The 22,614-nt window shown below is 43.5% G+C and overlaps 1 protein-coding gene across 3 annotated transcripts in view; it reads right to left on the bottom strand.

Annotated features, from left to right (window-relative positions):
• Positions 1-22,614, bottom strand: part of AOAH (acyloxyacyl hydrolase (neutrophil)) — a 214,565-nt gene that overhangs the window by 120,933 nt on the left and 71,018 nt on the right. For all 3 annotated transcript variants that reach the window (XM_011950150.1, XM_011950151.1, XM_011950152.1), the window contains 2 exons: positions 8,451-8,510; positions 3,135-3,205 (listed from right to left, as the gene is read on the bottom strand). In XM_011950150.1, the coding sequence (XP_011805540.1) occupies positions 3,135-3,205; positions 8,451-8,510 (131 nt within the window). The remainder of the gene's footprint in view (positions 1-3,134; positions 3,206-8,450; positions 8,511-22,614) is intronic.

Below are 22,614 nucleotides of genomic sequence, written 5' to 3'. Positions count from 1 at the left end.
AAGAGTTGAGAGGGTCAATAGAAAGCAAACTGTTGGATTCAAAGGTCAGATTCGTCCATTACCGGATCTGTGACCTTGCGCAAATGATTTTACCTCTTTAGAAAGGAGAAAATAATGGTGCTGACCTCAAATAGTTGGATTGACAACAGTTTTTGGTGCTTAGACAGCACCAGATAACTTAGTTATCAATACAATTACTGAACCACAGATGACTTTGAAGAATATATGAGACTGCATTTATACGTGTATGTGCTTTGTAAGTCGTAAAGCACTGAACGAATTGTGACCGGCTGCATATGACACTTGAAACACAGTGATTTTCAGAAAGAAGGAAAACACAGTTTTGCTTTCTCATAAAAGAATAATTTTCCTTTTCAAACTGGACCAAGAAAATCCCTGGCTACTGATGCTCTTGAATTCAATTTTTCAAAGGTGGTTCCATTGAAGAGTTGTCACTTTGACCCTGTTGGGTCCTGCTGGCCCACATCTAACACAGAAAATACAATAATGCATTCAGCAAGGAGGGGGCAGGGGTCTCGATTTAATGGGAGCTAGGCATGATGACATGATTGGGGTCCTGGGGAGCTGGCCGCATCTCAGCCTTCCAGCATCTTCTTTCATGTCTGATATCTTCCCCCTACTCCCCATGTCCTGATGCTCTCTGCATTCATCCCCAGTCATGAAAAGGGGCGTTGCTAGCATTTCTGGAACCTGCAGTGACACTTTGCATAGCTGGCTTGCAGGGGCTTAAGCCAGCAGATTGACCAGGAAGAGTTTTTAACTGTTTAACTCTTGGATCTCTCTAAGAGGCTCCAAATGTGGATCTGAATCATAGCTTCCTCCTGTCCCTGGATATTATTACAACAGATGAGAGCTGTTCAGTGGATTTAGTACTCATGAAGCTCGTGAGATGAAGGATAGCAGAATGAGGAAAAGTGTCTTTGTTAGGGGTTGAATTGTGTTCATGAAAAAAACATGATGAAGTCCTAACCCCTGGTATCTGCGAATGTGACCTTATTTGGAAACAGGGTCTTTACAAGTGTAATCAAGTTAAGATGAGCGCATTAGGGCAGGCCCTCATCCAACACGACTGGTGTCCTTATAAAAGGAAATGACAGGCATCCAGGGAAGATGACCAGATATGAAGATGAAGCAGAGACTGGAGTGATGCAGCTGCAAGGCAAGGTATACCAAGGCCTTATAGCCACCATCGGAAGCAAGGGAGAGACAGAAAGGATCCAACTAGAATCTTAGAAGGAGCATGGCCCTGCTGCCATTTTGACTGTAGACTTCTGACCTGCAGAACTGAGAGAGAATTAATTTCTGTGGTTCTAAGCCACCCAGTTTGTGGTGTTTTGTTATCACAGATATAGGAAGCTATAGCTTCTCAGTCCAGGTGTGCAGCCTAACTCTCACCTCTGTGTGTTCTCAGCCATCCACAAGGCTAGGCTAGCACAGACTAAACTAATAGGAGCTCCTGCGGGAGGGGAAGAGTAAAAGAAGCAGGGACTGGGGCAGATGCTGTGGTTAAATAAATATCTCACGGCTAAAGAACATTATTCTGAGTCATTAAAGCATCACCTGTATGTGTAGCATTGGCAGTCTTGCACCTGTACTAGAAGGCAAGCACTGGGGTGGACATGGACACCCAGGAGTCTAATTGTGGAGTCTAGTGGCCTAAGAATTCCCTGGAAAATTTCCAGGAAAACACAGCACTCCCCCACCAGGTTTGGGGCAAAGGAATCTGGATTTTAAAACATTTCAAGATGATTCTGAGACATGGGCAGAATTTAGTTTACACTTTAATTTTAGATATGGGGAAGCTGAGGCTCAGAGACATTAAGTGGCCCAAGTTCTCAAAGTCAGCTCAAGAAGCAGCGTTGCAAAGGAGTCAAGAATATGTATATTCACAAAGAACACATGAGATCAAGCGCAACTTGAGGTGTATCTGAGGTCCTCAGTGGCCCAGCAGAAGTTACTTCTTTAAGGCTCAGTTGCTTTCTCTGTGAAATGGGAATAATAATAACCCTTACCTCATTTTATTGTTGTGAGAACTAAGTGAGGAAACATATCAGAAGTTCAGCACCTGGCACCTGGAACAGCACCCATATACCTGATAGCAGCAAAGCAGCAGTGGTCATACTAGAAGTAGCTTAATGGGATGGGCTTGGTGGCTCACGCCTGGAATCCCAGCACTTTGGGAGGCTGAGGTGGGTAGATCACTTAAGGTCAGGAGTTCAAGACCAGCCTGGCCAAAGTGGTGAAACCCCATCTCTATTAAAAATACAAAAAATTAGCTGGGCGTGGTGGTGGGCACCTGTAATCCCAGCTACTCGGGAGGCTGAGGCAGGAGAATCACTTGACCCAGGGAGGCAGAGGTTGCAGTGAGCCGTGATCACACCACTGCACTCCAGCCTGGGCAATGAGAGTGACACTCCGTCTCAAAATAAAAAAATAAAAAGAAAAGTGGCTTAGTGAAAGGTAGATCCCATGCTATTTTGCCTCTGAGTCCAACGCCCTCTCAAGACATTGTTTCACCCTTTAATGTTTTGAACAGCAGTTACTATGATGTCTAGCATAACCCCAGACTCAAAGTGGATCTGGAATACGGACAGGAGAGTGTGGGAATTCTGGACAGTGTCTCTGCACTCACAATCATATTCCTATGTATCTGAGTCAGATTTTTAATGTAATAGTTTGGGCTCTGCGAAAACACAGTCCCTGTCTAGCCTTGTGAATGTCATACACTAAAGATGCTCAGAGTCTTCTCCACGCCCAGTTGCCCACGCTGGTCCGTAGCTCACACGGCAGGGAGGGGCTGTTTCCAGGTGTAGTGCAGTGGGCACCTCGCTGGCAGGCACTTGCCAGCAGTGAGCCTCACTGCGGGCTGCATTCTAGCCTGGAGGACAGATCAGCTTTGAGATGCAAAGATGCTGGCATTCAGTATATTTCCCAAACGATTTTGTTCAGAGCTCATTTGTCTTCTGGTTTCTGTGCAGTGTTTTGAGAAAGAAACACTTTAACCTTCAGGGATGCCTTTTAAGTGTGAAGATCATTTTAGTCATTAGAAAAAGGGGACAAGCAAAGATGTTATTACACACTAGTGCTCAGGAAGGTAGACGTTGTATACATACAATTTAATTTTCTGGCAGATCTTGGCCAAAACCGGGAGTGAACAAATGTCGGAACCACTTCTAGAATATTTCTGGGGAGACAAAAAGACAATAAAAAGAGAGTTGTTTAGTTTAAGGAGTGGTTCCCCAACTTCTAAGGGCCCCTCTGTACTTGAGGTTTCTGGATCCTCCTTCCTCTAGAATCCAGCCCGTTTCACCTCTCTAAATTTACCTCTTATCTCTGTCCCCACAATCCATATCCATGCCACTGCCTGTGCCTTTGCCCCCCGGTCTCCTCAACCCGAAGCCTTCCCTCCTTCTCTTCTCCCAGCCAGCTCTTCCCAGCTTCCCAGCCACCCTCACTCTCCACCTTGTCCAAGGAGGGTCCGGCAACAGCATTCTTCTACCCAGGTGCTTTAAAAATAAAGAACATTTTCCAACAAAATAATTCCATCTCATTATGGAAATAAAAACTAAAGGAAGAGACCAATCTGGGGTCTGGGAGGAAGGAAGGTCCCTTCCCCCGTGGAGGAGAGAGGTGCACAGACCAAGCTCCTTATGCTTCTTGAGCCACGGGGTTCTAGACAGCGATTTCTGTGAGGCTCCAGATGTGGGCTACACTAAAAGCCCTGACATTTTACCAAACAGTGCTTTCAGAAAGATTGCAGTTTCCACAATGCTTTCCTCAAGTTAAAGAAAGAGAAGACAACAGGGTAGAAAAGTTAGGCACCAGCATTTATCAATGAAGGGAGAGAAACAGTGGATTCCTGCCAGCCCAGAGTCCTTCGAATGGCTCTGAGGAGTGTTATGGGCTTTGGTGGTATTTGACCCTAGCAAGAGAGAATCAGCAACCATTTCAGAATATAAATGAGGTACTTAAGGATTTTTGAGATGCCTGCCTAGCTTTCTAGGAGGAGAAATAATCCTGACTGGTGGCCCAGCTCCACCTAAGACGTGGAGACAAAGAGGCTGTCCTTGTCCTCAGCTCACCATCAAGTGGAGGGCATGGGTGGAGGCCCCAGCCCTGGGCACACCCTGTGGGGTCTGCAGAGGCCAAGGCACTAGCAGGTGTCTCTAGGAACCTGGAAGAGGATGCAGATGACCCTGCAGTGAGGCAGGATAGAGGCAGGTGGGGAGCAAGAGACATGGCCTGGCCTGAGGCTTTGTGACTCAGTGCAGGGCCATAGCCTTGCTAGAGATGCACATCCTTGCCTTCTACATCCCCATGTCAGGCCTGCCGAATCAAAAACCATGGGTGGGTCCTGGCAGCCTATGTCTTTGTAGCCCTCCAAGTCATTCTGGTGCCCACTAAGGCTTGACAACCACTGCTCTAGGTCCTTGTCACTCAACATGTGATCACAGATGAGGAGCATTGATGCCACCTGGGAGCTTTCAGAGATGCAGAGTCTTGGACCCGGCTGCAGACCTACAGAATCAGAAGCTGCAATTTAACAAGGTCCCCAGGATGCACACTAAAGCTGAAGTAGCCTGGCTCCTGGCAGAGGGAGCGCCTGAGCAGTGCTGTGGAGGTATGAGAAAGCTTGGTGTCTTAGAGGAATGCCAAACATTCCCACTTGGCAGGAGCATTGGAATGGCAGAATGCAGGGAACCATGGAAGGAAGGAGACAGGATGGGGGCCTGGAATGCAGCACTACATGATACCCTGAGGACTGTGGGGAAGCCGTGGAGGCGTCAGGCAGAGGAATCACATTTGTGCTTCGGAAAGACGTCTCTAGGCATGGGGGGATGGCCTGGAAGAGGATCATTTGAGATAAGAGACCCTAAGGCCCTATCTCACAATTTCAAACCTCGGCGCTATTGCCGTGTTGGGCCAATAATAATTCGGTCTTTGCCGTGCGGGCCGCCCTGTGCACTGTGAGATGCTGGGCAGCATCTCTGGCCTGTGACCCCCAGATACCCCGCTGCACAAATCTGCCTCCAGATACTGCCAAATGTCCCCAGGGTGGGAGCAAGGGGCAATATTGCCACTGATGGGAAACAGGGTGGAGGAGGGTGATGGTGCGAAGAAGGAGTATTTAGAAAGGTGACTCCAGAGACTTAGTAGCTGACTGAGATCAGGATTGTGGACACACTGCAAAACAAGCATCAGCATAAGTTTCTACCACAACATTGACAGCGCTTTGGAAGTACAGACACTATCTGAGATCCAGAGTCCAAAGTCAGGTTGCATTTGAATGTTTGAGGTTCTTTTAATATTCAGTTTAGACTGAAGGCCCTGATCTAATTCTCCTAACAACAATCTAGATTTTAACACTGATGATAACCAACATTTTACAAATTGATATGAACAGTTTTATAATTACTACACAAAAGGTGCAATAGAATAAGATTATATAATTGCATAGCTGTTTGCTGTCAAAATTCAGCCTGATGGCTACAGCTGTCTTTGCCATTCATTGTGTAGAAATTGGGATTAGGAAGTGGGTGGCAGATGATGTAGGGAACCCTAGAACTCCTCCTGGTTAGACGGAGGTTTTAATTATCTGGTCTTTTCATTACATAGTATGGGAAAGACCACCCTTCTTTTACAATTTACTTGCAAAGAGAACTGAGATGGGCCTCGAGCAATATTTTGAGTCTTGCTTGCCTATTTGTCAGCCTCCTCCTTTCAATTTGAACTTTGCTAGATAGAGACAAAATGTGGGCTGTTATTAACTCAGCAATATATTTAAAATATTGCAACTGGCTGCATCTAATCCCATCTAAAATGAGAGTCTCAAATCAGGGCTGTCCTTGGGGACAGGAATCATGCAGCATCTTTGCTTTGCAATCTATTTAACCAGCTTCCTGAGCTTCTCCATGCACCAGGATGTCAAATGAATGCAGAACAACAAACGGGGGTTGAATAAAGAAAAATGGGCTGAATGGGGTAAATGGAAGCTCAAAGTGGGAGAGTCATCACTCTTCTGTACATAACCAAGCTGAAACTGAACTTCTGTGTGGCAAAATGCTTTTCAGCCCTTGTCGTGTATTGTATTACCTGGATTTAATTGGTCTGGGGTGGGGTTTGGACCTCAGCGGTTTTTAGAGGGTTCCCAGATGATTCTACTGAGCAGGTAGGTTTGTGATCAGGGCTGTCAGTTATAGTTGCACAGGTTGTCCACTGTATGATTCCAGCATCCACATAGCCTGTGATATGAATGGTGCTCCCCAAAGTTTAGTACTAAGGAGGCCTTGTTGAAAGCTACTGGACTACTAGAAAGGGTACTGAATGTGGGGATAGCTAGCTCTAGATTTAGATGTGGGGTTTCTCACCTACTAGCTATGTGGGGTGAGCACATAACTCAACCTACCTGAGACTCAATATTCTCATCTGTAAAATGGGACTGATGACAAAAATACTCTATCTACTTTGTAGAAGTGAGAATTAAATGATTCCATAACTCAGGTCCTCTTAGATGCTCAATGCTCTGCCAAATCCATGAAAAGTTCCCTCTAGGAGCCTCTCAGGGCCTCACTGAGATCCAGGCTTTCTCTGGAATGCTTGATTTCCTTCAATGATGCATAACTGTTTTCAGGTCTGAATTCTCACCGACTGATAGGCTGTGCTGAAATGATATGCAACCTACTGAGTTCAGCTTTCTGTGCCCCGGCCAGGTCTGCAGTTACATCAGCCATCACAGTGCAATGAATTACTCTCTGAGCAGTTTTTTCAGAGACACTTATTTGCATTTTCTTTTTATTTTTTCCTTGATAGCTGTAATCTGGAGAGCAAATAAATTGGTGGAGGTTTCAGAAGAGTATTTTTATTGTTGAATTGTTCAGTAGAATTTTTTTTTCACTTCTCACAAGTAATTATTGGAATCCTGCCCCGTGAATTACGCTTGCAATTCTGGTGACAAAAGTAAAAAATTGTAAAATCCTAATTAGAAGTTAATGCCAAGGCAGTTTTTGCTAGTGAAATAAACAATGCCTGGAGAATACGTTTTTAGGGGTGTGTTGAGAAGAATACAATACCAATTGTATTGGTCTCCATTTCTGCTTAGAGTTCTGAAGGGGGTGGTCAAGAGTTTCCTGTGGTCTTTTAATATCTTATTCAACAACTTAAGCAAATTAGCTAAACGGGCTACTGTTGGCCCTTAATTATTCACTGAATTAAATAATGATTGGCAATGCAGACACTGTGATTGATTAATCAATTATGTAGAAATGCCTACATATTGCCTGTCACTTAACATGTATTTATTGGCCTTGTTCATCAAAACCCGTATGCCCTCCATGAGCAGGGTTGTCAGATAAAATATTACACTAGATATACTAAAACACTATTCGTTGTTTATCTGAAATTCAAATGTAACTGGGCATCCCGTATTTTCACTTGCGAAATCTGGCAAGCCTAACCATGAGGGATTTTCCTGCCTTTTATTTCTATGTTGCCAAATCAATAATACCTCAAATGCAGTGTATCAAGGTGAATGATGAGCTAGCCAGCAGGGAGAAGCCAAGGACGAGGTCTATGCCCTCCCATTGCTGATGGATGCTTCCTTACTGCCAGTATCTTTGGCATTGAGGATAATGTTGTACTTTAATGATCTACTTTTCTGCTTCCTTTTCAAATGGGGCTGATTTGCAACCACAGCCTAAGTCAAATACGTAAGCCTGCGAGAACTGATCTGAAATAAATATTCTATCTGTTGAACCAGAGTGTTATTACACAGAGGACAAATTAAGGAAACATGAATAAAAATTGTGATTATTGAGGACTTGGTAAGTCCTAGGCAAGATCCCAGATGCTCTCTGCACTCTCAACTCTATCAGTGCCAACACTGGAGGACAATATTATCATCCCTGTCTTACAGACAAGAAAACTGGGGCTCAGTGAAGTTGAGCACCATGCTTAAGGTCACATTTTTAGAAAGTGGAGGAGCAGGAGGATACAGCCTCCTCCAAGATGGTCTACTGGAAAGCAGCAGTTCTCAAATGGGGGTGATTTTGCTTTCCAGGAGACATTTAGCAATGCTGGGAGGCATTTTTGGTTGTTGTGACTGGGGAAGGGTGGATGGTGGTGCTGCTGGCATCTAGTAGGTAGAGGCCAGGGTTGCTGCTGAACACCCCACAAAGCTCAGGACAGCCTGCACAACAAACGATTATCCTGTCCCAGATGTCAGCAGTGCTGAGGCTGAAAAACCATGCTGTCATGTGAAGGCAGGAAACACAAGTGGAAGCAGCTCACTTTCCCACTTCAATCCCCACGTAGTTATGGCATGTCACGGGCTTATATCCATAGTAGTCCTTGCCTTTGGGATGTGAAAGCTGGGGCCAGTGAGAGAGGGCATGCCAAGGAAAAGGATGGCGTTCTACCCACTGAGCGCTTACCAGAATTGGGGACTTCTGGACAATTTGTCTTGCCTTCTCTAGTGTAAATTTCCATGTCTCCTATAAAAGCAAAGTTAGACAACATTAAAATTCACGTTTTATCTTTTCTTCCCACATCTTTTCTAAAATTAGGATATTTAAAGTCCATAAGTTTTCAATAAATGAACCACTCCATAAATTTGTAATAAAATAATTCACAAGAAGGCAATTTCATGTTAATAGCTCTTTTTATTTTGGACTTTGCTTTGTGTCAGATGCAGTGCTAAGTACTTTGGGAACATTATCTTATTTACTCTTCAAACAGCCCTGTGAGTTACGACCATTTCATAGATGAGGAAACTGAGATGCGGAAAAGCTAAGAGATCTCATAGCTAGGTTCTGGCAGAGAGGCAATCTGAACCTCTGCTTCCTGACCCTTCTGCTACGCTGATCTCCATAAGCAACTTATCCTGGTGTCTAAAATCCCCCAGCAGGAGACTGTCAACAGCCTACTTGAGTGTCTTGTGCTTTAGCAGTGAAGAATGGCTGATGATTGCTGTGCAAGCTAACACCTCATCTCTCAGTTACCTCCTCTTCCCATAGTTGGAGATCCCCTGTCCTCTTTCAACCATTTTGAGAGCATCTAAGTGCATCTTCCAAATGCACACACATTGCAGATATAAAGAGTTAGCTCATTACTACCAGTGATGATTGCTGTGAAACTCCAAAGAACACTGTGTTTGTCTATTTGTGGAGGGGTGGGAGAAGAGTAACCCTGAGGTGGGTGGGGAGGAGGAGGGTTTGCTCTCAGCACTGCTTCCCAGAGCTTTCAAAACCAACTGAATGTGCATATCCTGCCCCTGCCAAATCCCTCGTGGGCCTGCCACCTGTACAGCCCTAAAGTAATCTGCTCAACAATTGGAAAGCTCTGTCTGCTGGCTGCTAAGAGTGAGTGCTGATGACTCAAGAGGAAAAGATGCTCTTTAGGTGAGTTTGGTTGCCAGGATGCCCTGCTACGGTGTATGTTTCTTAAAATATTGAAAGGCTAGTGTGCCAGTTGGTGAACAGCTGTGTCCCTAAGCCCGTGAGGGTCCTCCACTCTTGCTCTGACCGCCCAGCCTCTTCCTTGGACTCCCCCAGGCCTCCTTGTGACCCGTCAGCTATGGGGCCACTGTGATAGTCCCACCCAGTGGGCATCTGCAGGCTGTGCTCCAACTGCACCCAGTATCCATTCGGATTAGTTGGCAGTAGGACAAAAGAGCTGATCCCAATCTTCACTTTTAAAACATGACATCTTTAATAGAAAAGCTGCTTAGGGAAAGGCCTCATTCAAAAAGTGACCTCATTAAATGCACTTTTGGCCTTTTCTGAAAATTCTAGCAAACCCTAAAATTCTCCTATTGTATAAATTAAGAATCTCTGGCATAGTCAGTGTAACAGACAACAGATTTTCATGCAAACTATTCTTATGGTGCCCCTTGTGGCTACTTTTATCAGCAAAGAGCTGTGCCCCTGCTTCTCTGTCTCAGAAATATTCCTTTGCATTCTCAGGCCTACTTTAAAATCGTCAGAGCCTCGCACAGTCCTTGATGCATAGTAGGTGCTCAGCAAACATGGAAATAAAAGGAAAAGAAAATAGTTGTGATATTATGTTGAACAAGGAAACTAGGCTACCAGATTTTATGCACATAGGAAAAAAACCTTGCAAAGGAATATATTATAATAATGATGGGTGATAACTTTTTCCTTTTTGCCCTTTTCTGGTTTTCTAAATTTTAAACAATGAATACCAATTCAGCAATAAATGCTTTCAAAAAAGAGCTCAATTCATGTTGTCTTGTTTCTTGTCGAAGAAAATGATGTGCTTGGTGCACTGATATGCAAGTGAAGGCCCTGGGGATCTGGTGGTGAACCCCACAGTGAACGACATAGACATCCCTTCCCTCCCAGAGCTTTCTCCCTGGCAAGGGGACTGACCTTGAGCAAGTACAGTAAACAGAAGTAGATGAAGCAGAGAGAGGGCTGAATCCCTTTGAGAGAACCAATCTGATTTTAACCAAGCTCAGTTCTCTGGGGCTCAATGTTTGTTGGGAGGTAATGACAAGCTATGAAAACAGGATGTGGCAAGTGCTGCAGCAGAGGCTGTGCTCAGGTGGGATGGGTAGCTTGTGTGTCCTCCCGGGAGGTCTAGAGGAGGTTCATCTGGATGTAGCTGAGTCCCTGATATTGGTGCATACGGGGGTGGCAGCAGGGATCCAGGGCTGAGGCTGCAGGGAAATGCACTGGTTTTTGCCAAGGAGGGGAGTCGAAGCACCCAAGAGTGGGAACAGAGTCCTGATCCCAGATGGACATCCACACTCACCCGTGTACTCAGAACCCACTTCCAAGTTCCAGTGACAATAACTGCTAGGAAAATCGAGTTTTCTGCTGGAAACTGGGGAAACTAGAAAATTAGAAGCATTTCTGTGAGATGCAGTTTGGGTAACATCAAATTGAAGCAAAGAGGGAGCAGTCAGGCTTTTATCACACTCAAAGGTGAAGGCTACATGGAGAGTGAGGGAAGGGCCCCTAGGGTAGAATCCTACCAGCACCCTTGAGGCCAGGGCAACAGGAGCTCAGCCAGCATAGACAGAATGGCTGTGTGTAGAGTGCAAGTTTAGGTGTAACAAGGATGTGGAGGCGTGCCCTTGGACCCAGGGTTGTCTGCAGCCTTTGACGCAGCGGCACTCACCACTGCCCCTTGGTAGAGGCTGTCCCCATGTTTAGGGATGGCAACCTGGTGGTGACAGTGACAGACTTGTCCTGCAGCTGCGTTTGCAGGTACTCTACCTAAGATTCAGAAAACGGCAATTGACTTTACCCAACAATAAAGCGAATAGTAGAGGGAAGCTCCAGAAGCCACCACTGGCTCCACCCCTGGGCATCACCCAAGGCTGGAGAAGGGCCCCAGTCTGGCCAACTTGAAGCTGCTGCAATGGGGTAGACAAGAGCCTGCAGGAAGCTTATGGCCTTGAGTTGGTGGGGCAGGGTGAGTAAGTCAGAGATTCCAGGCTTGGAATAGCTGTGCACAGGAGCCGAGGGGGCACAGGTGCAAAGGATGACGGTTTACATCACCTTCAGGGGTTGAGAAAGATTCTCAGGGGACCTGCAGCTTGAGCTAAGCTCCTACTCAAATCCCTCTTCACCCCTAGAAAGTATACATCCTCCCTACTTTACAACACAGTCCACCCAGAGGTCAAGTACCTCACCTGATCACACAGGTAGGGGCAGACTAGAGGGAAGTCTGCCCAGCAATCAGGCCCAGAGTTTTCAGTCTTCCAAACTCATGCATGGCTTTCTCATTTACAGTGTGCCAGATGGTAACAAAAATGGAGTTTCTGGCCTTCAAAACTGGCATCACAGGGATTCACCTGGGAACTGCCATTCTAGAAGCTCCCCCTACCTCCTTTGGATAATTTTCCAGCTGCAGCACTGATGTCTTGTTCCCCCAGTGACTCTGAGAGCTCCTGGGCAGGGGTTTGGGGCTCTGGGCTATAATTTTTGATTTCCCTTAACATCTTCAATAACATTGAGCCCAGGGCATGTAGGCAACAAGTGCCTGTTGACTTAAATTCACAAAATTATGAAAATGAAAAGGACTAAATAGAGACTAAGAAAAGGCTGTATTTTTCAGATATTTCCTTTGAAAGCTCACTACAAGGGTTGCTTCCTCCTGAAGCCTTATCAGCTTTCCCAGTTTTCGGGTTGAGCTTTCCTCTTCTGTTTCGTTTACATTCCACATTATAATACACTCCCATGCTTACATTTCACATTCCCCCACTAAACCTTGAGCTCTAGGTAGGTGAGGATGGTAACAGTTGCCTTTATGCAACCCCCTGACCCCCTGCACTGCCTACTTTTGCACCTGCCATGCTACCTTAGAAGAAGTAACATTGACTGAACAGAGGAATGAGAAAATTTGAAAAATACAGCCCTTTCCCAGTCTCTGTTTAGTCCTTGATCATCAGTGCACACAGTAGTATACAGCCATGGTGGCTCACTAAAACACTTCCGTCTAGAATGATTTAAGCGTCTACCCAAACCAAAGCCAGCCCAAAGTCTTCAGACAAGAGTAGAGGCTTGGGGACTACTGACTGCTATTATGGGTTGGATTTTGCATTGTCTCACCTAAATTCATATCTGAGATAATAACCCTGCAGAAGCTGAGAATGTGACCTTATTTGGAAAAAGAGTCATTGTAGGTGTAATTATTAAGTTGATGCAAAAGTAATTGCGGTTTTGCCGTTAAAAGCAAAGGAAGAGAAAAAGACACATAGAGGGAAGATGATGTGAAGATACAGGGAGAATGCTATCTATAAGAAATATCAAGAATTTCCAGCAAACCAGCAGAGCTAAGAGAAAAAGGCATAAAACAGATTTTCTCTCACAGATGTCAGAAGCTAACCCTACCGATTTCTTGATCTTGAACTTCAGCCTCCATAACTGTCAGACAATTGCTTTCTGTTGTTTAAGCAACCCAGTTTGTGGTCACAGCCCCACAGACTCATACAACTTCTCTTGCTCTCCAGGGTGATTTTGTTCTTGACCTTGAGCTAAGAGCAATTTGGATGATGAAAGAGCAAGGGCCAAGTGCTCATCACTATCAGTATTCTGGGCAAAGTGGTGCCGTTAGGATTTGTACTCTGCCAGGCATAAGCCACATGGGAGCCCAAGAAAAAGGAAGAAAGTACTGTGGTCTGATTTAACCATCTGGATGTGAGCAAAGCATCCGTCTTCAGCAGAAACTTTAAATACTGGTCTCTATTGCTATTTCCTATTTAAAATGATTTTGGACCATAGAGTGTTTGTGGGTTCAAACCCTGGCTTCATTAGTTACTAGTTGTAGGACCTTGGGCAAGTTACTTAAGCACTCTGAGCCTCAGTTTCTTCATCTGTAAAATGGAGATAATAGCATTGTGAGGATTGACCAAGATTGTACTTAAAATAGTGTCTTGCATATTGGTAAGCATGACATTAGTGTTAACAATAATTGGTGTTTTTATTTTGGTTTGTAATGTCACCAATACACAACTGGAAAGAGCATAATAATTGCAACATCAGCCTACAGAAATGTATGCTTTTTTCAAGGATCCTGAAAATCGTCCTGAGAAGAAAGTATTACTCTTCTTGTTTTACAGATGAGAAAACTGAGGCTCAAAGAAATGACACAATTTAACCAGGCCAGTCTGCAGGCACAGCTGAGATTAGCACTCTAGTTTCTAGACTCCAGCGCCTTTCCCACCACTGAAACATTGTTTTCCAAGAGTGAAGTAAGCCTGAAATTTTAACATAAGCAAGAAAATACGATCGATGAGGTTTCACCAGGGCTTGGGGAATGGCAAGTGTTGCTCCCATGGAGTGAAGACAGTTTAATGCAAAAGATCAGATACCGAGGGGGAGAGGACTGACTCTGGGTGTCAAAAAGCCATGCACCTGGGTGGAAATTCGTGCAACCCAGGTACAAGCATGGTGGCAGGTATATGAGTGGTAAGAAAGCAGAAAGAAGTATTCTTCCAGTCAGTCATTACTTTGTGCAGTTGTTCATTCTGTTCATTTATTTTACAAATATTTACTTAGTGTTTATGTTTGATATGGTTTGGATTTGTGTCCCTGCCCAAATCTCATGTCGAATTGTAACCCACAATATTGGAGGAGCGGCCTGGTGGGAGGTGATTGGATCATGGGGGTGGATTTCCCCCTTGCTCTTCTCATGGTAGTGGGTGAGTTCTCATGAGATCTGCTTGTTTAAAAGGGTGTAGTACTCCCTTTGCTCTCTCTTCCTCCTGCTCTTGCCATGTAAGAGGTGCCTGCCTCCCCTCTGCCTTCTGCCGTGAACGTAAGATTCCTGAGGCCTCCCAGCCATGCTTCCTGTACCAGCCTGCAGAACTATGAGCCAATTAAACCTCTTTTCTTTATAAATTACCCAGTTTCAAGTATCTCTTTATAGCAGTGCAAGAATGGACTAATACAATGTTGTGCCATGAATTACATGCTGGGGACGTAGTAGGGAATGAGACATCAAGGCTGTTACAATGTAGGAGAGAAGATTGACGGTAAACACTGTAATTAGAAAACAGTTTAGAAAGTGTTAAGTAGTAGTTGCTATTCTCCCTCTTTTATAGATGTGGTAAACTGAGGCTTACAGTAGGTAAATAACTCCCCCAAAATCACAGAGCCAGTGAGTGGCACAGTCCAGATCCACTTCAGACCCACTTGGCACAAAGTCCATGCTTTTTCACTCTGCTCTGGGAGATGTTAAAAGGTGTGCTAAAAAAGAAACTTTTTTTTTTTTAAGTTTAAAAAAGTTTGGAAAATCTGAGAAAGAATTCCTACCTTGAGAAAAACACACCACGCATTCGTATATTCAAGGCTTTGGGCCGCTTTGTGGAAATAAATATTATTTAGATTGGGCATTTCCAAAACATTCAAAAGTCCATTCAGCTGTATTAACTACAATGGTAAACATTCAAAGATGATAGCAAACAGGCGATCCTCAGGGACACAACAGAATGTCCTGAGACATTTTTAGCGTATTGGTGAATTGCACAGGACACATTCAGTAATTGGGCTTTCTAAGGTTCTGTGATGTTAAAGAATTGAATTCTGGTACACTTAGAAAGGAAAGAAAAATAGTGTTTTTAGACATGAGTTTCTACAGTGAACAATTTTGAGTGATCAAGTTCTCTGTTATCAATTATAGCATCAGAAGATTTGAAAAGTACAAAACGTGCCTTTGTTCACTTCACACATTTGACAGCAGTGACAGATTCTCACAAAGGAGAAAGCCCCTGGGAAGTAAAATTATGATTTGAAACGGGCGTTTTTTATTGTCAAAGAGCATGCATGAATGAGGGGGGAGGTGGGAGGTGGGGGAGACTGCTCATCTACCCCAGATCTTTTCTAAAAGTTTATTAGGATGGGTTGTTCCTCACACCCAATTCACTGGTATAAATTGATTTTGAAAATGGAGCAAGATTTGAAAGATGAGATCCTCCAGGGACTTTACTACCCACTGGAGGAGGGAAGTGCATAAATAATTACAGCATGAGGCAGAGTCTGCACCCTCCACCCCAACCAAATTCTTGGGTTGAAACCTTAATCTCCCTATGATGGTGTTTAGAGGTGGGGCCTTTGGGTAGTGATTAGGTCATGAGGCTGGAGCCTTCACGATGGGAGGAGTGCCCTTATGAGAAGAGGCTGGAGAGAGCCAACTCTCTTTTCTCCATGTTAGAACAAAGCGGTCTGCAGCCAAGAAGAAGTCCCTCGCCAGAACCTGACCCTGTTGGCACCGTGATCTTGGACTTCCAGCCTCCAGAACTGTGAAAATACATTTCTGTTGTTTGTAAGGCACACAGTCTAGGGTACTTTGTTAGAACAGCCCTGACTAAGACAGGCAGATCAGAAAGAGCCAACAGAGAGGTAGAGAAAAGGGTTTCAAGGCAATTTCTATTCAGTAGGAAGACAAAGGCAAGAAGTTCCACTGCTTATGGGTTTTTAACAAATAGTGGCATGTCTAGCCTTTGAGTGGAATTTGTAGGTCTGTTATTATATCTGCATTCTGCTGCATCCTACAGTGGCAATTTTCCAATACTCAGGATTTAGCTCTATCAAAGCCCAATTTGGTTTTTAGGTTCTGACATTTTCCAGCTCCAATGAGCATTTATGACTTTAAATTATATGCAAGAAATGAAGTCTGTTGACATCATTTTCTTCTTCCAGGGGTGAAAAAAAAGGGTAAAAGTAAAAGAAAAAATGCATCTTTTAAATGCATTCCCTTTTATCATTGAATATCTCTTCTTCATACATATTTTACCCTTAGCTAAATTTTCTTCTTTCCTGCTTCTAGGCTAATTCTGCATTGTATAGCTATTAGTATCATCAGAGTATTTAATCACACTCTTGCTATTGCTTCCTATTCTCCAGGCAATACCTTTCTTTAAAAAAGCCTTATTTTAAGCAGCATTATTCCCACCGACTCCTTTTCCTGACATTATTTTTCCTTGTTTTTACCACTACCATCACATACCACTCTGCTGTAGAGTTCTTAGTGTTCACACCATAGAGGTTCTTCTGTGCTTCAAGTTCTATACCAAACATCGTACATAGTTTATCTCTAAATTTTTTTTTTTTTTTTTTTTGAGACGGAGTCTCGCTCTGTCGCCCAGGCTGGAGTTCAGTGGCGCGATCTCCGCTCACTGCAAGCTCCGCCTCCTGGGTTTACGCCATTCTCCTGCCTCAGCCTCCCGAGTAGCTGGGACTACAGGCGCCCGCCACCTCGCCCGGCTAATTTGGGAGGCCGAGACGGGCGGATCATGAGGTCAGGAGATCGAGACCATCCTGGCTAACATGGTGAAACCCCGTCTCTACTAAAAATACAAAAAGTTTATCTCTAAATTTTATACTAACTTTGCAAAATAGGAAATAACAGTTCTTAACTCTACTTTGTAAATGAGAAATCCAAGACCCGGTGCTGAATGAATTGTTCTAGGCTTTACAGCTAATACCATTGTTCCATTTTGACTATTTCTTCCCTAGTATCTGGGCTCATAAACAAGCTCTCCAGTATGGGCTCTGCGGTCTATTCTTATTTATGGCATGTTGTCCTATTCTTTACACAAATGGTTTCTGGCAAATTTTGGGTTAATCAGATGGTGTGTATGGTTCAGTCGTAAGAGTCTTTTGTTACATAGTCTTTTACTTTTTTTTCTATTTGCCTTCAGGTTGTGTGATCAGTCTTACTCTATGTTATACAACACATCAATTATTTGTATTAGTTTCCTATTGCTGCTGTAACTAATGACCCTAAACTTAGTGGTTGAAGACAACATGAATATTCTTTTACAGTTCTGGAGGTCAGAAATGCAGGGCTAAAATCAAGGTGTCTGCAGAGTTGGTTCCCTTTGCTGGTTCCCAGGGAGAACCCATTCCTTGCCTCTTCCAGTCTTTAGTGGTGATGGCTTCATGGCCCTGAACGCTGCCTCTGTTGTCACATTTTTTTCTCTCGCTCTGATCCTAATGCTTGCCTCTTGTAAGGATTCTTGTGATCACATCAGCCTCACCCAGATAATCCAGGACAATCTCCCCATCTAAAATCCTTAACTAAATTACACCCCCAAAATTCCTTTTGCTGTCTAAGGTAACAGACAGTTACTGGGGGCTCGGATGTGAACTTGGGAGGTGGTGGAAGATTATTCTTTCTATCATACTTCTCATTCAACATATAGTTGTTGAGTAATCAATGCATGCAGTGAACTCTGTTCGGCTCTGAGGAAATTTCAGGGACTAGCACTATGTTTGAGGAATAAAACAGCCAGACTGTCTCTGCTTTCAAGGAGTTTACACCCTAACAGAAGATGCAGACATTAAATAATAATTTTATAATTACTGAATTGCAATTGTCATAAGTGCTGGAAAAATGGAGTGTGAAGAATGGAGAGGAGTCATGTAGGAACTGGCTTAATTTTGGGCATCAGGGAAAACTTCTTAGAGGGAATGCCTTCGAGCTGAGCTCTAACAGGGGTGATTAATTAAGTGAAGATGAGGGCCAAGAGTGGATGCTGGGAGACCAGTGATTAAAGCCTTAAAACTCAAAGGATCTTTTAGAACCATTCCCAATCATTAGTGTCATTAGCTTTTCTTGAGCTGAGGGAATTAATAAGCATGTTCTCAAGAGAGACAGTTGTCATTTTCTGAATTTCTCAAAAGCAGGCAAGAAAAATGTTCATATCTCAAACATCATAGAAATACCTTCCTTGGAATAATTTGATTTCTTCCACTTATCAGAAGTCAATAGTAACATAACATTTGCATTACTTTTGCTGTTCTTTGAGGAGTCTTAACACCTCTGTGAATTTACTAGCCCCCATATCAGTGTTTATACAAGTTTAAGTAGATAAATTAACAAGATTTCAAATATGGGTGTTAACAAAAATACAGCTTTGAATCTCCGGCAAGATCATGTGAAATGCTTGGAGGAAAGATTGAACAATAGAGCACGAGTCCAGACATAGTGTTCCAATGCCATCCTCAGTTCTCTTAGAGTTCTCCTTTTTTTTTGAGCAGAGTCTCACTCTGTCGCCCTGGCTGGAGTGCAGTGGTGTGACCTGGGCTCACTGCAACTTCCACCTCCTGGGTTCAATCCTGTCTCAACCTCCCAAGTAGCTGGTACTACAGGTGCACACCATCACGCCTGGCTAATTTTTTTATTTTTAGTAGAGATGGGGTTTCACCACGTTGGCCAGGCTGGTCTCGAACTCCTGACCTCAGGTAATCCTCCCGCCTCGACCTCCTGAAGTGCTGGGATTACAGGCATGAGGCACCACGCCTGGCCCTCTTAGAGGTTTAAGCCTTCATATATGCAGACAGCAACTTAATTTTGTGGTTTCTGGTATTGAAAGCCTTTTCTGCTTCTGTGATAATTTATTGCCTAATCATCAAAGAGCTTTGTGAAGTCAAAATACATAAGAAGGGGATAAAATCTCATTTTAATTTTTCACTTTTTAAATTATAAGAAGGGGTGAGCATTTTCTCCTACATTTTCAGTTCTTTGATCTTTTTCCCTAAACCATTTGTTTGTGGCCTTTGCTTACTTTTTTTTTTTCTTTTTGATTTTTTTAGGAGCTCTTTGAATCAAAGAGAGAATAATTCATTGTGTGGCATATTACAAAACATTTACCCAGTATGCCATTTGTCTTCTGACTTTGTGAAGGGGGCAAGATTTTACTAGTTAGATGTATTAATATTTCCCTTTGTGACTTTTCAAGCACAAATTACAAATACAATTGCTCAGGGTTTTATAGCTCCATTTTTTTTAAAGTGATTCAGTCTTTAATCATTTGGGATTTATTTTGCTATAAGGTATAGATAAGCATCTAGCTTAAATTTTTTTCAAATGTCTAGTCTTTAGTTTATTGTATTTTTTGACTAATCCAGTGTTTTAGCACTGATTAGAAATGCTATTTTCATCAAAAACAAGAATCGCAAATGCATTGGGGTTTATTTCTAGACACTATATTTTGCTCCATTTTAAGCTGACTTTCTGTGTCTAGAAGGCTATATTCCCTTGTCACTTATTTCATTGTTTGTCATTTCCTCAGATGGTTAAAGAGGAACTTTTAAAAACATTGTCAATTATACAACTTTACAACCAACAATTTGAATTTTGATTTTTTTCTCTGTAAAGTTAAGATAATGGAATAACCTTATAATTGTGTGGGAGGATTTTAGATGATGTATATATGCTAAGTACTTAGTCCAATTTCATGTCAGTTGTCATTGCCTTTTATTCTATAGCCCCTAATGTGTACACGTATAATAGAAGCTTAGTAAAGCTTTGAGCTTCAAGTCCAGGTGGGCTGGCACCAGGATCTGTGCTCTTCGACATCATGTTGAATTGTCTCTCAGTTAGAGGTAGGAGAGAAATTTGATTTCTCTGGAAAGCTGGAGGGGAACGAGTGTTCTGTGAGGTTTGGTTTTATATTTATTTTTTTAGAATGGGAGAGACTTGAGCGGCTTACTAGGCCTCCTCGTTTTCTTCTTTGGGTGTCGTTAACTTCAGTGCACCTTTGTAATTAGTCAGCACATTGTTTTGAGAAAATCCACAGAAAAGGAATGAATTCCAAATAGTTTGGGTCTAAAACCTTTAGTTCCCTCTGTCTTTCGAAGAGGCCTTATTCCTAGGGGACTGGGGACTGGAAACCCAGCAGCTGAGGTTGAGTTGATGAATCAATCAGAAAAGGGATAGAAATCAAGGAATGGTTGGGGAAAAGGATGCAGTTAGAGGGCAAGTGGGGATCCATGGTTTTGAATGTGTGGGAGGTGAGAAGCAGGAGAAGGGACAGTGCTTTCAGTCTTGTCAATGACAGCTTTCAGGCTTGCGCCAGCCTCCAGCACAACAGTTCTCACCCTTCAGTGCTTGTCAAAAGCGTTATGCAAGTGCAGATGCTAAAACCCCATGGAGGAATACCAGAGCAGGTGCCCTGGGGTGAGCCCCATGTTTATTTCTGAAAACTGCTTCACATTCTCAAAGAAGCCGAATGCTTTGATCTCTCATATAGTCCACTGAGAGCAGATACATCCTCACAAGGGAGAAAGGAAGGTACGTTCAGGACTGCCCTTCTCATCCTATTTTTTACTCAACAAATCTTACAGAGCACCTACTATGTGCCAGGTACTATGCCAGTCCAGGAATAAGATGGTGAACAAGAAAGACATGGTCCTTATGTTCAGATGGTATCAAAGAAATAAATAAAGTGCTGTGAGAGAGCGGGAAAGGGGATCTTCTTCAGAGAGGTTGGTCAGGGAGGGCCTTTCTGGAGAGGGGGTACTTAAACCAGCAAGTGGACAAGGTGCTGGCCATGCAGGGAACTGGGAGTTCTAGATAAAGGGCCCAGCACAAGGGGCTGATGCAGGCGAGGCAGAGTGTGCTGGCCAAACTCTACTCTACCCTGAAGGAGTCACCTCCACTCCTGTTCCCTCCAGGTTGAGCTTAGCCCTCATCTGCTGGGGTTTCCATTCCTCCTTGCACCCTGTGTGAGAGCACTCATCTCTTCTCACCGTTTGTCTATAAGCCTGCCTCTCCTGCTAGAATATCCATTTACATTGCTATTGCCTGCCACATTTGCTGGAATACTGTTCTACATAATTCATTCTACATAAATATTTGCTGGCTGATAAAAAGAAAAACAATTATTCTGTAGAAAGTATGAGACTTCAGGAAAGTCTCTCCATTTTCTAGGTATCAGTAGACTTATTTATAAAATGACAGAATCATATCTGTCCTACAGACTTGGGATGGTCAAAAGAGATAAGTTATTAGGTACCTGGCTGTAGGATTGGTACACGGTAAGTGTTCAAGAAATGTTTCTTGAGGCATGACTAAGCGAGCGAACATCTCAGTGGTTTGTTACTGAGAAAGTTGGGATATTGTGCAAGATTCTTGAAAATTAACATGTTTATGATATTTTATGAAAACTAAAACTAAAGCTGCCTTTACTTCCCTCTGGCTCTGAGAAGTGACTACTCTGAATGTGCTCTAGAATCTATGCTAAACACAGGCAGTGCTGATGTGAAGAGCTACAGGGTCTTCCAGGGCCCTGGGTTGATCAGATTCCACTCAGTACTTATGAGGCTTGAGTAAAGGCTTTAAGCCTCAACTGCAAAATATGTTTGATAATTATACCTATAAAATAGAGTTTGACCTTGTGATATTGGGTTAAAATCAGAGATACATCCACAAACACACACACAGAGACACACATACAGACACAGAAACAATTGTAGGTATTTGTGTATACTTGGGTTGTACACACACATGCTTTACTTAGCACTCCACAAAGAAGACCAGGACCTAAGAAGGCCAATAAGCAATGACATCCCAGTAGCAATGGGCACACCTAGCAGCCAGATCTTGGTTTCCAAATGTCATTCTCCAACAAAAGGGACCAGGTCTCCTTAGGGACATGCTGACTCAAGGACAGGGGCAGAAGAATACAAGATAACAAGATGAGCCTGGATCATCTGGTAGTACCAGAACATAAAGTAGTATGGAAGAAAAAGAAATAGGATGGAGGCGTGTCAAAAGGACACGGGAGCCACCCTAAGCTTCCAATGGTAGCAAAACTGGAAAACTGGATACATTTCTGCAATAAAATAGTGTATATTTGAATTATAACTCAAAGTATAAAGTACATATACATGAATCTGTGCTAATATAAATAAATGATTGGCTAATTAAATAAATTAGGGAGGAGAGAGATGTTTTTTACGTAGAAGAATTTCAAAAGATATATGTAGGGCAGAGCAAGATGGCCGAATAGGAACAGCTCCAGTCTCCAACTTCCCAGCACGAGCGACACAGAAGACTGGTGATTTCTGCATTTTCAATTGAGGTACTGGGGTCATCTCACAAGGGAGTGCCGGACAATCAGTGCTGGTCAGCTGCTGCAGCCTGACCTGTGAGAGCTGAAGCAGGGCGAGGCATCGCCTCACCTGGGAAGCGCAAGGGGGAAGGGAATCCCTTTTCCTAGCCAGGGGAACTGAGGCACACAACACCTGGAAAATCGGGTAACTCCCACTCCAATACTGCGCTGTAAGCAAATGGGCACACCAGGAGAATATATCCCACACCTGGCCGGGAGGGTCCCAC

This window comes from Colobus angolensis, unplaced genomic scaffold (genome assembly GCF_000951035.1).
Source record: "Colobus angolensis palliatus isolate OR3802 unplaced genomic scaffold, Cang.pa_1.0 Scaffold302, whole genome shotgun sequence".
Taxonomy (NCBI): domain Eukaryota; kingdom Metazoa; phylum Chordata; class Mammalia; order Primates; family Cercopithecidae; genus Colobus; species Colobus angolensis.
Note: the sequence above shows the minus strand (reverse complement) of the source record. Positions and strands in the feature narration are given on the sequence as shown.